Source organism: Limanda limanda, chromosome 14, assembly GCF_963576545.1.
Source record: "Limanda limanda chromosome 14, fLimLim1.1, whole genome shotgun sequence".
Classification (NCBI taxonomy): domain Eukaryota; kingdom Metazoa; phylum Chordata; class Actinopteri; order Pleuronectiformes; family Pleuronectidae; genus Limanda; species Limanda limanda.
Window position 1 is genome coordinate 25,875,723 of NC_083649.1, and position 15,968 is coordinate 25,891,690.

A 15,968-nucleotide genomic window follows, 5' to 3' on the forward strand; every position below is an offset into this window, starting at 1 on the left:
AGCAACTCCATCAACAAACTAAAACTCTGAATAGAACAGTATATACTAAATAAAGTAATGTGCATTTGAAAATATTTGTGCTTTTGATTTTCTCTAATCAGAATGTTAGTACCCTTTCAGAAATATGCTGCATGAAGAAGGGGATGAGGAAGATGAGGAGCATATGCTCGGCCAGCCCTGGTAATGTTGGCATCCTAGGCGAGATTTCAAATCTCTTCGTGACGCCAAGATGGATAAAGAACAGATCCGTGACATTGTTCTGGTCGGTGGCTCCACCCGTATCCCCAAGATCCAGAAGCTGCTCCAGGATTTCTTCAATGGAAAAGAGCTCAACAAGAGTATCAATCCCGATGAAGCTGTGGCCTATGGAGCTGGTAAGTGTATTCAGACTATTGATACACCACTTAGTTTTTTTGGACTTGGACTGATATCCATACATTGGCCCCCCAACATACACACTCAAACTGTCATGCATCCACAATAATTTTTGGACTGTATACAGATGCACACACAGGCAGACAAAATTGTTAGCTATAAAAAACAATACAAATATATAACAAAAAACATAAAGAGTCTGAAATCAGCTGTACCGATAGCATATCATGTCATGTCGACAAAAATAAACATTACTGATGTCCACAATCGGGGTGATTCTTACCTCTATATTGTTCTTTCTTCTCCTCCTCTACTTTGCGGTGCTTTCTGAATTGTGCACCTGATAATTTAATCTTTTTTTGATTCATCTTTGACTCTAACTGCAGTCTGTCACCGCAGCGTGTCTGTTCACACAGGGAGCCCATCCAGGAGGATGTTTTAGATGCTGGCTTGCCTTGTCACAGAGCCACGGATGGTGACATCAGCAAATGTCCCTACTATGCTGCCAAAATGAGTAGGTTTTTATACTTCTCTTTGTATGCATCATGCTGCTATGAGGAACTGTTGTGAGGTTGTTGTTGTCAAGGTTTGTTTTTCTCTTTTTGTGCATCCAGCTGCGTCAAGTGGAACGGCATATGCCAGTCAACTCGCCATGGCCGACCTCTGACACCCAACGGGACAGGGTCTGTTTGCGACTTGGATTGCTGCTCTGGCTGGATTCGCTGCATGGTATCTGATGTGATCCCGTCTCCAGCCTGTCATTTTGCTGCTGAGAGAGGGAGAGAGGGAGAGGGAGGAGAAACATTGAAGGAAGGCAAATAAGGAGATTGAGACCATTTCAAAGTTTAATACAAACATTCTTTCGGGGTCCAAGCTGATTCAATATTGCACTTAAATCTGTAACTGGCTATACAGCTGACAATGATGCACCTATATACAATACACTGTTACACAAGTAGAGTTCTTTTTTTTTAAATCCATTCTCACATTTCGCAATTCATACTTGGCCACCAGAAAGTTGGTTAATGTGCACAAGTGATAGGAATCCGAAGCTGTTTTTCAAGACAAAGCACACGTACACTTTGACAAGTGCATGTTTTATTAAAACTATTTCAGATAATTTAATGTCTACTGATGCATGTTGAAATGATAAAATTGCTGCTTTGGTTTTTTAAGCTATATTATGATTAAGGTGTAAACAGAGAAGTTTGAGAAGGAAATTTCTTCTAATATTAATGGTTTATCTAAATTCTTCGAATAGACCTGTAGTTTATCTACTTGACGGTCACTTATGTTCGAGGTAGGTCTTTTAACATCTCATTTGTTTTGAATACACAAGTATCCACCATCGCTACAACTGGGTACCCATCATCCATATGACTTTGACGTAAGTTTTCTCCTGTTAGTACAAAATTATAATAATACAAAATTAGTTACACTGCATGTGTAATTCATTTTAATTTTCACCCTGACACAGTATGCTTGTTGCACACAGAGTACCAAAGGAGATGTGTTGATAGTAATATTTAAACCAGGATGCTGTGATCTCAACGCATACTGCATGTGACTATGCAGTATTCTTTCATTAGCAAAGCTCATTCAGGACAACAGCTGGAGTGCAGCTGTTTGGTCACAGCCATGGAAACCTAAGTAATGATACTGATGTGTTATGCATTCTCATTTCTCAGGTTCCTGCTGCAGAAAGATGGCAATATAGTATGTTGGGCATGGACTGCCTGATATAGCCCTGCAGTGTCCATGTTTAATTCATTTTCATGCCAGTGGGTTTTTTTTTGAAATGCTAAAAGTGTTTCTGGAAATACAGAAGGGACACATACTTTCAATTTCAGGGATGCAGGTTGAGTAAAACTTAGTGTTACGTGGGGAGGACTAATTTGTGTTGGTTTATAATTCTCTCGCATTTTCATTTACCCCAGTTCTTATATCCCTTTGTGTGTCTAACTGACCAGAGCTTTATTAGTAACTGAAGAGAGAGTAACCTTCATGGTATGAGAGGGAAAATCCAGTTGCATGTCCTGCTGCTAACGGTGAAATGAAACTCTTTTTTTTCTGTTCATGCTGAAATAAAGTAGATTCACTTGGTCTGATGTTTTCGATCACATCTTTATAAAACACCTCATTAGCTTCACACTACAAACCCTGTTTGGGGGGAATGTTTTTTGAGAGGATTCCAGATTCATTCACTAGACTGGCACTCAGTAGAGCTCAACAGAGGGTTCATCTCTGATCCATGCAGCTTCCTTCTACCAAGTTTTGTGGTTATTGGTCCAGTAGTTTATTACATGTTGACTGACAAATCAGAGCTGAAAAACATAACCTCCCTAGCAGAGGTAATAAAACCTCCACACATTTATCAAGGAAATGTCACCAACAATATTAATAGTTAGAAACACAACAGGAAATTAAAATTAGAATGAAATGTTTCTAGAATATCTTAATAGTTGACGGGTAATTTTCTGTTGGTCGACTTATCAATTAATTTATTAAAAGCAAATTTTCCCCTGCTACTTAGTCTATAGGGTTTTTATATTATATTAATATTGTTGAGTCAATTATAAATGTCGTCTAATCCAATCATTAGGCTTGATTGAAGTCTTATCGACAAAAAGATGGACAGAGTCAAACAAAGGGTTTCAAGTTTATTAACAAGGCAGTGACATACAAAACTCTGACCGACTCACTGCGCCATGGAGTCAACTAAAAGCTGTTCCCAGTTGTGTCAAATGATGCAATAATGTGATCCCAGAACCCAATTTTATGTTTAAATTACACTCTTAAGCTTGTTGTGGCTTGTGCTATAAGAGGGTTACTTTCTTAGAATACTTTCTCAGGAAGTAGCACCTGAGGTGAGGGAATGTTTAGTCGACCTCCTCAATGGTAGGTCCAGATGATCCGGCGCCGGGAGCAGCACCACCAGCACCACCAGCTCCACCGAAGCCACCAGGCATGCCTTCTGGCATACCACCTGGCATGCCACCGGCACTCTGGTACAGCTTAGTGATGATGGGGTTGCACACCTTCTCCAACTCCTTCTGTTGATGCTCATATTCATCCCTTTCGGCAGTCTGCAAAACAAGGACTTTCAGTATTCTGACAATTGACATCATTAAAAAAAGAAGAAAAGCAGAGTATTTACCTGGTTCTTGTCAAGCCAGCTGATGACCTCGTTGCACTTGTCCAAGATCTTCTGCTTATCTTCCTCACTGATCTTGCCAGCGAGCTTCTCATCCTCCACAGTTGACTTCATGTTGAAAGCATATGACTCTACTCCATTCTTAGCAGACACCTTGTCACGCTGGACATCATCCTCCGACTTGTACTTCTCAGCCTCCTGGACCATGCGTTCAATGTCCTCCTTGCTGAGACGACCTGTTATCAAATAGGTCAGATTAGCATTCAATCACCTGATGTTGGGATAACCCTGCAGTTATTGGTGTGGAGCAGCATTAAATACCCTTGTCATTGGTGATAGTGATCTTGTTCTCCTTTCCAGTGCTCTTGTCCGCAGCAGAGACATTCATGATGCCGTTGGCATCAATATCAAATGTCACCTCGATCTGGGGAACACCACGGGGAGCAGGAGGGATGCCTGTCAGCTCAAACTTGCCCAGCAGGTTGTTGTCTCTGGTCATGGCACGCTCACCCTCATAAACCTGTTGAAGTGTGTTAGCAGACAATGTTAAAACCATGTTTGTCTACCGTTTATTCACATGTATTAAGCTCAAACACTCATTGAAACAGATGTGCTTACCTGGATGAGCACACCAGGCTGGTTGTCAGAGTAGGTGGTAAAGGTCTGGGTCTGCTTAGTAGGAATGGTGGTGTTACGTTTGATCAAGACAGTCATCACGCCTCCAGCAGTCTCAATACCCAGGGACAGAGGGGTGACATCCAGAAGCAACAGGTCCTGCACATTCTCAGACTTGTCACCAGACAGGATGGCAGCCTGGACAGCTGTAAAGACAAAACATTAGTTTAACAATCAGAATGAGATACTAAGCTCGACACATAGGTAGATAATGAGTGTCCATGAACGTCAGCTGCTAAAAATGTATGGATATCAGTCCAAGTCCAAAAAACTAAGTGGTGTATCAATAGTCTGAATACACTTACCAGCTCCATAGGCCACAGCTTCATCGGGATTGATACTCTTGTTGAGCTCTTTTCCATTGAAGAAATCCTGGAGCAGCTTCTGGATCTTGGGGATACGGGTGGAGCCACCGACCAGAACAATGTCATGGATCTGTCCTTTATCCATCTTGGCGTCACGAAGAGACTTCTCCACAGGGTCCAGCGTGCCACGGAAGAGGTCAGCATTGAGCTCCTCAAAGCGAGCCCTGGTGATGGAGGTGTAGAAGTCAACTCCCTCATACAGGGAGTCGATTTCGATGCTGGCCTGGGTGCTGGAAGACAATGTGCGCTTTGCCCTCTCACAAGCGGTGCGCAGACGACGGACAGCTCTCTTGTTGTCGCTGATGTCTTTCTTGAACTTGCGCTTGAACTCAGCGATGAAGTGGTTGACCATGCGGTTGTCGAAATCTTCCCCACCAAGATGTGTATCTCCAGCGGTGGACTTGACCTCAAAGATGCCATCCTCAATGGTCAAGATGGACACGTCAAAGGTACCACCGCCAAGATCGAAGATGAGAACGTTCCTTTCTGACCCAACCTGGAAAGGAATGAAAATTACCAACTCTATTCAACTACCAAAAACGAGTTGCTTTTATTTCAAAACCATCAATAATATACAAGTAATGTATATTTTAAAGGTTAATATACCTTCTTGTCCAAACCATATGCGATAGCAGCAGCAGTTGGTTCATTGATGATACGCAAAACGTTGAGGCCAGAGATAGTGCCTGCATCCTTAGTTGCCTGGCGCTGGGAGTCATTGAAGTAGGCGGGCACTGTGACTACAGCGTTGTTGACAGTCTGAAAGAAATAAAAACATTAGAATTCCACAGCATTCAAGTATAGTAGCTTTGTTTTCAAAAATGTACTGGTTACGTACCTTTCCGAGGTAGGCTTCAGCAATCTCCTTCATCTTGGTCAGCACCATGGAAGAGATCTCCTCTGGGTAGAAGGACTTTGACTCACCCTTGTACTCAACTTGAACTTTGGGGCGAGTGCTGTCATTGATGACATTGAATGGCCAGTGCTTCATATCAGATTGTACAACTGCGTCATCAAACCTGCGGCCAATCAGCCTTTTGGCATCTGCAAAAATAAATAGTTTTGTTAAATTCCAAAACAAATGAGACAAGGTGGACTTCCATTAGAGAAGCCCACTCAGACATCCAAGGAAGGATTTGGCCATCTTTGGTCTTTCGACCTCTGGTGGAAACTACGAATGGCGGGAAAATCGTCATCACAGTGAGGTGCTCTTTAACAAGTCATGTAGAAACTGTGACACTGGTATCATTCTTGCATACTATTTACAATATAGGAGTCAGTCATTTTGTTCTTCAGTTGTATTGCTGTAGGGAGTTGATACACTTTGAGCAGTTTTGTTGCAAGAACGACACAAGTTCACTTTTGATCAATAATAAAATGTAACTCTTACCAAAGACCGTGTTGCAGGGGTTCATGGCAACCTGATTTTTGGCTGCATCCCCAATCAGCCTCTCGGAATCTGTGAAGGCCACATAGCTGGGTGTGGTCCTGTTGCCCTGGTCGTTGGCAATGATCTCCACTTTCCCATGCTGGAACACACCAACACAGGAGTAGGTGGTCCCGAGATCGATACCGACCGCTGGTCCCTTGGACATGATTCCTGAAAAGAAAGCTGATTTGTCAATACCATGGGTTACAACTGAAAGCTTATACAAAATGTTTAAAACATTTTAAAAATAAACTCGTAAGTTGTACGCAGAAGTGACTCAAATACAGCAATTCGAATTAATAAAACAACCATTCACCAGCAGTGTAATTGCTATAGGAATAGCTTCATCATTTATACTGCGCTAATTCTGCATGTAAGGGAAAGAGGCCTCACGTTAACACTGACATCGATCTCTCCGGAAACCGGCTAAACTTCAAAATGTTTGAACTAACCACAAAACAAAGCGGGACAAATGTCGTGTTAAATTAGGCAGTCTAAACTGCAAGGCAATATTTATTAGTCAAATTAAAACACGCGGCGATGCGACAAAGGCCTTTGTTCTGAAAGAGCAACCGGAAGTATGGTAATTCCCGTTGCCTTGACACCGGCTGTTCGAGAACATTCTCGAACGTCCCCCACCCCCACTCTGCTAAGTAGCTACCGTTAGCTAGCACACGCTTTGAGCTCGTGGTTACAGCCATTATACGCGCATACTCAACGTAATCCTCTGTAACTTTGATCATCTGCATCGCCTATGTTTGAAACTGTAATTCAATATATCAGGCAAACGTATTCTGGGCATTTGCGGTCACAAAACAGCGACCATGAATCAGCAGTATCAGTAGAAAACTACCTCCAATGATACAATCGACGGATACGAGATTTCCTTACATATTAACTCTAATAAAAAGACTTACCGATTGATTGAACCTCCGATGACTTTGGGGGATGTGCTGGATGGAGTGCAGCAAGGCGGACTTGTCCTTGCCGGTTTGAGAAGTAAAGGAAGGACTGGAAGGGACCAGAACCTTATATATCCGGCAGAACAGCCAATCCCAGATCGAGTCTTCCTCTGCGGTCCACCAATGACGCTCGAATGACGCTGCGCTGCGCCATCCCACTTCCTGTTTCAGGTTCTGGCTTTCATAATCGCTCGTGAATGACCGCATGGTTCAACAGCCATGATTCTGTTTCGTGTGATTTTCTATCCATCAGATATGCTTTTAATTCGAAGAGAGTAAGTTTAAGAATGATTAGAAATGAGATGTAGAAACATCGATCGGATATACAGGAGCTAACTGGGATATGTTGGTCCCGTTGATATTTGAAAATGGAGAGACAAACCGGAAGGAAGCTACATACATTTCATTCTCTCTTGAATCAATTACTTTTTCAGTGAATAAATACGCTACTGTCTGACATCACGAATAGTATGTTCGTGGCCTTACACATCACCATGCTCTGCATTTCATTTGATCTCTGTCTCCATTGGCCCCCAGTGTATCATGTGATAGGATGTATCTGATAGAATCTGAATTAAAAAAAACAAAAAACTATATATATATATATATATATATATATATATATATATATATATATATATATATATATATATATATATATATATAATGCTAGGGATGTGACATCACTTACTGGCCCACACAAATAATCTTAAACAACAGATAATATGCAAAAGCCTTTTGCATAATAAACATATTTTTCCAAATAAAAAGTGTTTTAAAATATATTTTATTCTTTCATGTAAACAAACTGTACAGTATATACACAGTACTTAACAATACTATAGTTGAAAAAATGCGTCACCACAATCTTTTTGGTGAAAACATAAACTCATTGTGACCAGTGTAGTAAAACAAAGACAATGCAGACTGTCATAGCTCTGTCTCCTTTATGTCACATTTGGCTGGAGATTGTGATGGGGGTTGAGGTTCAGAAGTCCTCTCCTGATTTACATTCTCTGCTGCTGACCTGGCACCTGTGTTTGAAGGGATCACTGCTGGTTCTTCAGCCACATACTTTGTGAATGCTGTGTTGAAGAGCCCTGTGAGGGAGAGGCAGAGAGAGAGGGCATGTCACAGTCAGTGACTCATTGCAGGAAACGGTTACAGCCCTGATTGTGTGTCACCAGAAACTATAAACTACACAAAGCTGAATTAGTCATGTTGGTGTTTAAGGAGTGGAATTATTCACTGAAAGAATTTGATGAATAAATGAGCTGAAGTTGGAAAGTCAGAATGTGTCCTATAAAATATTATTATAGTAAGACAACACAAGTGTGTGGTATGTGTAACCTATACATGCTTCATACGTGTATTTAATATTAGCTGATTAATGTTTAATGTAATGAAATGACTGTGTTGAATGGAAGTCATCATTTAAGATTGGTTTCCTTAATTCAGCTGTCTCATACAATAATGTGGACACAAGGGATGTCAACACTGAGCAAACACTCTCAACTAGTCATGTTTTATAAACTTAATACATTTCCTGAAGCTTAAATTTGCAATTGACAGCTATCACATGATAATTTCTTTAATTCACAAAGCTTGTCCGGGGACCAGGAAGAATTGAAGTCCCTATGTGCTGAATTATCAGTGTACCTCTTCGCCTTTGTCCCTTAGAGTTCTTCTCCTCTTGGCTTGATTTCGATTTGCTGCTCTCCTCTGAAGGATTAGAGTCCTCATTCTCTGTAACAAAAAAAACTGTCATAATAAATCAATACATTAAAAAAAGAAAGTGCATTGTTTTGCAGTCTAATTAGAGGTGTGCAAAGAGAAAGTCTCTTCATAATTGATATCATATTTTATATATTTCTGGACAGCCATGAAGCAGAGGAAAACCAGCACTAAGGATTTGCTTCATAAATTGACTAATGCCCAGACTAAACCTTCGTCTAACAGCAGCTTCAGTCTGATCTTGTTGTTGATAATATGTCAGACAGAAGGTGGAAATAAGATCTGCTCACCTCTCTTCCAGGTGATGTGCGCTCTCCTCAGCTTGATAGCAAAAAACGTGACCACAATCAGGAGACAGACAATCAGGCACGTCACCAGAAAGACCAGCAATGAGGAATTGCCTTGACTTCCTGTCTGCATCCGTGGGTCATTTGTGCTCCCTGGAAATGAAGAGAATGTTGGCAGTTATTCACCAAAACCTTACACCATCACGTTCAAAGCCTATTACACATTTTTATTATGTATACAACCCTATAGATAATTATGCCATAAATATTTGTAGTGTCAGCCATGCAGACAGAACTGTAAGCAATGTAAAGTTACCTGGTGTGTTTCTCCCTGTGCTATTGTAGGATGTGATCTCCTCTGTCGTTCCAGACACAGACGTCCAGCCTTTACAGAGTAATGAGGAAGGACGAGACAAAAATTAGCACAGCCTTGAATAAGCTGCTGCAGCCCAACTTAACACCCACTTAATGTAACAACCCAATTGTAGTTTTTCAGAGTTACCACTAGATGGTATAAAGCAGATGGCTTTTAAGAGCATGGACTGTAAATACAGATTTGGTCAAGGGTAATTTTATATATAATCTTACAATTCAGTAGACTGGATATCAGACAGTGTGAGTTGTGCTCTGTTTTGCCTGAATCAGATGAATAACTGAATGTTATTTCTAGGAACAGTACGTTTCAGCGTTAGTTTATGACTCAGCGTTGAACCACCTCCGACCAACTGTTCTTCATATTCAAACGATAGAAAATTAAGCATCAACCAATATGTTTTTAGAGCTGGAATATATCAAATCATAGATGATGCTCTGTGAACTGTATATCATGGAAATGATCTTCACCTTTGTGTGAAGCCTCACAGTTCCATTATCAGAGTGTATGAATACATCTGACACTACAGTGTGACACTTCACTGTCACAGGAAACAGAACTACAGTGGGGGGTTAGGAAACCAAATGAAACCCTCTGTGCAAGCTGAGATCTCTATCATTTCCATCCCCCAAGCTGTGGGTTGCAGTATAAAGGAAACTAAGTTAAGGTTGAGTTATGGCGGGCACTATTCAGATATCCAATTTGCAAAGCATTAGGTTTCTTCAATACATTTATTATTACTATTAGATTTTGGCAAACATATCAAATCACACATTTTTTTCAGGGAGGATCCCCAACCTTATCACAATTTATTTTTAATTTTGGTTTTAAAGACCATTTTGCAAGTTACTGAACATAACAACAATCTAACGATGTCTCTAAAGGCAGATCATCGAGACATTGGTATCGTTAAGGATCTTATATTGCCATATTGTCGCACACCCCTTCAGTCATATACAAGTGACAACAGTTTGGCTCACCAGTAGTGCTGAGATGTGTGCCTGTAACAGGGTTTATAAGAGATCGGCTGGATGCTGAAACCGTCTGTGGCTCCCTTGAAGGAAACGGGTGATTGGAGGAGACAGCTGATAACTGGATAGAGCTCTCTGATGGAGGCCCATTCCCATCTGTGGTTGTGAGGTGGACTGTTGATGTTGTCTCATGTCTGGACCCACTGGTTGTTGTCGGTGCCTCTGCTGACCCTGGAGCTGTAGGTGAACTAGTCGTAGTTGTGCGTTGGAACTTTCTTGCTGTCAAACACAGAGAGGGGGTTCACACTGTTACTGAGCAGAAACAGTAAACTCAATCATAGAAACTCAAATACAAAATCCACATAGACAAAACAAACTACGAAGCGGTTTTTTCAATCCAATTACATAAAGCAGACTATCTGCATCTTACAGAAAGAGAAAATTACATGTTTTAAAAAAAAAATCAATTATATATTCCTGTTGTTGGTCAACTTTCACAGACAGTGTCATGAAGAAACTCATGGAAAAATCTTCTCTTCTTTCACACTTTCACTGTTCCACTAAAGCTGCTTTAGACATGCACTGAACTGTATCGTGCATGTGCCAAAGGTAAACTACTGGTAAACTGCAAAACACAATTTTCTGGGTTTTACATGCAGGTCATGTCTGAAACCTCTCCCTTTTTTCAGAAGTAATTAAGCTGAACAAGTGTGTACCAATACATGGCCCAATTATAGTCAGGTTCTCTGGTAGTCAATATTGGACATGGACTCAGTAGTCTAGTTTGAATGAATGTCTAAGGTTCCAGTCAGTAAAATAGGAGCAGGCTACGTTTCAGTTTGTACTCACTGTTTCGGCCAATTTTGACAAAGTTCATCAGAGGTGGTGAGAGACGAGCCGGATGGCGAACAAGGCATTTCACAGTCACTCTCTTATTCTCTGGCTGAACATGTAACATATCCATGGACACATATGTTTTATCTTCATGATAGACTTGGGCACGACCTGTCGGATAGGACAGATGTGATTATGCACTCGAAGACTCATCTTCGTATGACATTGCTGAGACCTTCGGCCAAAATTCACATTTATACCTTAAACCGCTTATGTATGGCATTCAAAATGAAACAAAAAATATATTAGTAGCGGTAAGTGTTAGCAACTCACCAATAATCTCAGGCCCCCGGCCTACTTTCCAGGAGATCTGTGGAGGATAGTGGTTCCCCTCAGCAGTGCATTTAATGACAAGCTGTCCCTCATGCTCTGCCACTTTCATTCTAGGATAACCTTTAAAAGAATCATGCACAGAAAGTGACGTTACTACAGTATTTTTACAATATAATGAGGGTTGGGTTATATCTTAAAAATAATATTATCTGTAATCGCAGCAGAACACATACCTAACACTGTCACCTCCACCATCTTCTCTTTTGTGTGGTGGTCATAGTGAGAACATGTGTAGTTGCCACCATCTTTGAAGGTGATGTTGGAAATACTGATGGAGAATTCAAATTCCGTCAGTCTGTCGATTCTGTAACGCTTGTCCTTTAAAGCTGGAGGCAAGGTAGAGGAAATCAAACAACATTCAACCACCAGCTTATTAATTTTGCTGCTAATACCTGTGCTATTATATGTCATCCTCACCTTTATTGCGATTAAAAAACATAATGTATCCTTTTGGGTTCCTCCACTCCACAGTGGTCTTGTGAGGATTACTAATGGGGCAGCTTAAGTTGAGAGTCTGACCTTTCATCACAGTCACACGCTGACACAGTCCAAGTGAAACTGCAATCAAATGAATAGGAATATTGATGTCTGGAAATTCACACTGAGAATAAAGAATCATCTCCACAGCACAGATTGATATTATCTACAACATTTCATACAACAGACGAGAAACTTCTGCTGGAATTAAAAACTGATGAGATAAAACAATAGGAATTGATTGGAATTAAGCTAGTAAAAGTGAGTTTCCGTCCCTCGCTCACAGAGGTCACCAAAGTCCAAACCCCGCCTCTCACAGTTTGACTCATCTATACCTCTCTGAGCCACAGTGTGTGTGTGGGTGTGTGTGTGTGTGTGTATGTGTGTGAATGTATGTGGTTGGGGGGAAGGAAAGTGTTCTCGACTGCACTGCATCTGCAAAAGAAGCAAATCCCCCCTCACCCGTCCCACATCGAATGAGTGTCTGCTGTGACAGGAAGTAACATGGTCAGTTAGACAAAATATTCACTTGCTGTGGGCTGCTCACGGGGGCTTTTAGTTACTTCCTTTTCTATGACGAGGCTTTTGGAAAACCAGTTGTGGGGGCATGTTGAAACCAGCAGTGGGCTCATCAGAGGCCATCAAGATTTTTCTCAAGCATGGGTAGTGTTAGATGTCACATAACTTTAACTGAACATTGGAACAATGCAGGAAAATAAAATAAATATCAATTATACACATGATAGTTGCTGAATGATTAAAGAGTTTTCTTGAGAATGTAGTCGATACTTTAGTTTTAAAGCCTGATTCAAAGAGGTTGTACCGACAATACTATATACTGTGAAGAATAAAGACATCACATAAAAGGGAAGTGATGTACAATATGTATTAACTCTCTGACACTCGTAATAACTGACAAAATCAAAATCTTTACATATTAAACATTCAAATCTAATACTTTAAAGTGTAAGACAACAATGACTCTTGCTGTAGATAAATCCCACCGTTTGATTTGTCTGGGCCTCAGGCATCGGAATTTGTAATCACAAAAAACAACCAAATACTCTTGTGAGACACTTACATATAATATAGATATGTCTATCTTCATATATGAAGAGTTCATAAGCACCACATCACATCCGGCAGGTTCATGATCTGCTGTTTTTATTACCATCATTGAGTTTACAGTCTTATGTCATTATTGTTAACTGCTTTTCATATCACACAATACCAGTCAACGAGTAGTGAAAGTAAAATACTCACCCTGTACGAGGAGCAAGAAGACGTTGAGCAGCAGCTTCACTTCCATCTCTGTCACTCACTAACAACGACTCTGTTGTGTTTCCTCATTTGATGCATTTGTACTCTGCTGAGGGACCTTCCGTGACGTAACAGCTCTGTAGTTTCCACTAACTTACATATTTAGGGATACTCATGTGATAATTCTACAGTGAAAGCAAAAGCTGAAGAGCTCAATTTCCATTGGTTTATAAGCTATTTCTGAAATTTGAGGTATATAGTCTGCCTGATAATTGTATGATGCTTATGGAGTATACTCAAGTATTTAGGCTGCATCACTGTTAAATGTCATAATTTGATTACAAATTATGCTTTGTATTTATTTTTAATAAGTTTCAAGTTAACAGTCCTAGTCATTTGCTGCTACCTCACAATGAGGAAATCCCTGGAACTTTCCCCTCTCTCTCTCTCTCTCTCTCTCTCTCTCTCTCTCTCTCTCTCTCTCTCTCTCTCTCTCTCTCTCTCTGTTCTACAGTTTACCAGGCTTTAGCCAATCAGAGGTAGAGAGACTCAAATGGAACTCAAGGATTGAGCCAGAATGCACTGGAAGCTCCCTTATATTCTGCAATCTGATTGGCTCACAAGCCATGGGGAAGCCTCATACAGAAGCGAAGCTGGCATCTTAAGCCTGTGTTAATTTGCTGGAGGAGAGTCAGACTGCGGCAGTCAAGGCCACTGATTCATCCGGGTAGGATGTCTTTCTATAGACTGATGCCTATGAAGAGTTGTCCAAACCAAATGTTTGTAATTCTGCTTCTTGAGGCCAAATATCACAGTGTGGCCTATATTTTACTGTGGTACAAAGTTTATTGTGACATCATTCCTTTCTATCAAATTATATTCTTATAATATTATTAGGAAGCATATAGAGCACACATACGTATTATTTCATATGCATTCATGTACATCATTCCTCTGATATAATCTTATCACAAATAATATAGAATTTAAAAGTTGGTAAATGGAATGAATATACGAGCAATAATGTTACTTTGTGAAAACTCAGTTAGATCAATCTAAAAGCTTGGCACATAAAGGCGGAATTGCTTCATTACTGCAGCAGGCCAACTTTGCCTTTAGGCCACAAGCTGTGGGAGAGGTGTCTCCCCTTGATGGTCCAGGGATCAGCAGTTTCACTTGAGCTACAGCGTGATGCTGCAGAATGCAACTCACTGTGCTTCATGCTGCACAGTCCTGCCCTGCACATCAATATTACTTGAATAACTCTCTATGCACCGAGGGGGGGATACAATTAGGCATTGTGCACCATGCTGTGTGAAGACTTTACACACAGCCTTCTCTCAACTTTGCCCACAGCCCCTTTGTACTTTTTCAGTTCAGAATATATATTGTGTTCCCAAGGGCTACAGATGGCTGCCTTCCACAAACATCTGATCCGAGGCAAACATCAGGACAACAGGATACAGGACACCAACACAGTCTTTGGTAAGGCTAGTGCAGGATATGTAATATGAAATATTTATTAATACCAGTCAGCTCATGTTGATCTCATATCATTAGATGTGAAAATGTAAAATGAACTAGAGCTATCTGAACAAACAGCAAAAACATGAACAGTATTTATTTCCATTGTTTCCTTGGCATTGCAGATGCTAAACGTTTAATTGGCAGACGATTTGAGGATCCAGTGGTTCAGTCTGACATGAAGCATTGGCCATTTGATATTATTAGTGATAGTGGATGCCCCAAAGTGGAGGTTGAATACAAAGGTGAAACCAAAACCTTACCCAGAAGAGATCTCTTCGATGGTGCTGACAAAGATGAAGGCGATTGCTGAAGCTTACCTCGGGAAGGTGAATTTCAAATCATGTTGAGTAATAAAAACCCTGCCACAGTGTTACTTAACACTTCACTCCATTTCTGTTCAGTCTGTGTCAAATGCTGTTATTACAGTACCTGCATACTTTAATGACTCGCAACGTCAACCAACCAAGGATGCTGGAACTATCTCTGGTTTAAATGTGTTAAAAATCATAAATGAGCCTACTGCAGCAGCTATCGCTTATGGTTTGGACAAGAAGGTAAGATTTAAATTAGTTGTCAAAGTATAATGATTGACATAGATCCTCCATAGTCATTCTCACTCTTTCTCCCAGGTTGGGTCAGAAAGGAAAGTCCTTGGTGGTGGCACCTTTGACGTGTCCATCTTGACCATTGAGGATGGCATCTTTGAGGTCAAGTCCACAGCTGGAGATACACATCTTGGTGGTGAAGATTTCGACAACCGTTTGGTCAACCACTTCATCGTTGAGTTCAAGTGAAAAAAAATATAGAATACAAACATCTCAAGCGGTACCACACACACATAAAAAAGACACAGACAAAAACGTCAGGAGAGCTTTTGGTGATAAGGGCCGATGCCAATGTGCTGTTAAGTAAAACATGTGATCTGACCAGAGGAACATCCTGCCTCTACTTGCTTCACCCCTCCTCACCTGAACGCTCTGCTCTAATGTGTGCGTGAGAGGTAAACTCCGAAGATCCTGTCTGAAAACATCTGACTATAGAGCTTTAAGTGAACTAAAAGTTCTAACTGCCAAGTAATTCCTATACTCAGAAGGAGAATATATGATTTTATTTTTTTGTATTAGACTGCAGAAAAGGAAGAATATGAACATC

At 40.7% G+C, this 15,968-nt stretch overlaps 3 protein-coding genes and 1 non-coding gene across 4 annotated transcripts; 1 reads left to right on the plus strand and 3 right to left on the minus strand.

Moving 5' to 3' along the window:
* Window positions 1–3,022: 3,022 nt before the first annotated feature.
* Window positions 3,023–7,008, minus strand: LOC133019298 (heat shock cognate 70 kDa protein). Its single transcript, XM_061085722.1, has 9 exons — window positions 6,916–7,008; window positions 5,960–6,169; window positions 5,408–5,613; window positions 5,176–5,328; window positions 4,510–5,065; window positions 4,148–4,350; window positions 3,851–4,049; window positions 3,533–3,765; window positions 3,023–3,461 (listed from the first exon to the last, which is right to left on the minus strand). Exons 2-9 carry the CDS (start codon window positions 6,162–6,164, stop codon window positions 3,255–3,257), a joined length of 1,962 nt encoding a protein of 653 aa, XP_060941705.1. The 5' UTR covers window positions 6,165–6,169; window positions 6,916–7,008; the 3' UTR covers window positions 3,023–3,254.
* LOC133020039 (small nucleolar RNA SNORD14) lies at window positions 5,682–5,773 on the minus strand. Its single transcript, XR_009682912.1, has one exon. It is a non-coding gene; the product is annotated as a small nucleolar RNA SNORD14 (small nucleolar RNA).
* Window positions 7,009–7,731: 723 nt separating the features above from the next.
* On the minus strand, window positions 7,732–13,345 carry LOC133019299 (cytotoxic and regulatory T-cell molecule). Its single transcript, XM_061085723.1, has 10 exons — window positions 13,293–13,345; window positions 11,970–12,110; window positions 11,726–11,878; window positions 11,493–11,612; window positions 11,175–11,330; window positions 10,335–10,604; window positions 9,298–9,366; window positions 8,985–9,134; window positions 8,620–8,706; window positions 7,732–8,060 (listed from the first exon to the last, which is right to left on the minus strand). Exons 1-10 carry the CDS (start codon window positions 13,336–13,338, stop codon window positions 7,891–7,893), a joined length of 1,362 nt encoding a protein of 453 aa, XP_060941706.1. The 5' UTR covers window positions 13,339–13,345; the 3' UTR covers window positions 7,732–7,890.
* A 1,353-nt stretch (window positions 13,346–14,698) lies between these two features.
* LOC133019029 (heat shock 70 kDa protein-like) lies at window positions 14,699–15,610 on the plus strand. Its single transcript, XM_061085363.1, is given in 5 exon segments — window positions 14,699–14,774; window positions 14,939–15,071; window positions 15,073–15,142; window positions 15,218–15,370; window positions 15,446–15,610. Coding segments are annotated over 5 exon segments (597 nt in total).
* Window positions 15,611–15,968: the final 358 nt, after the last annotated feature.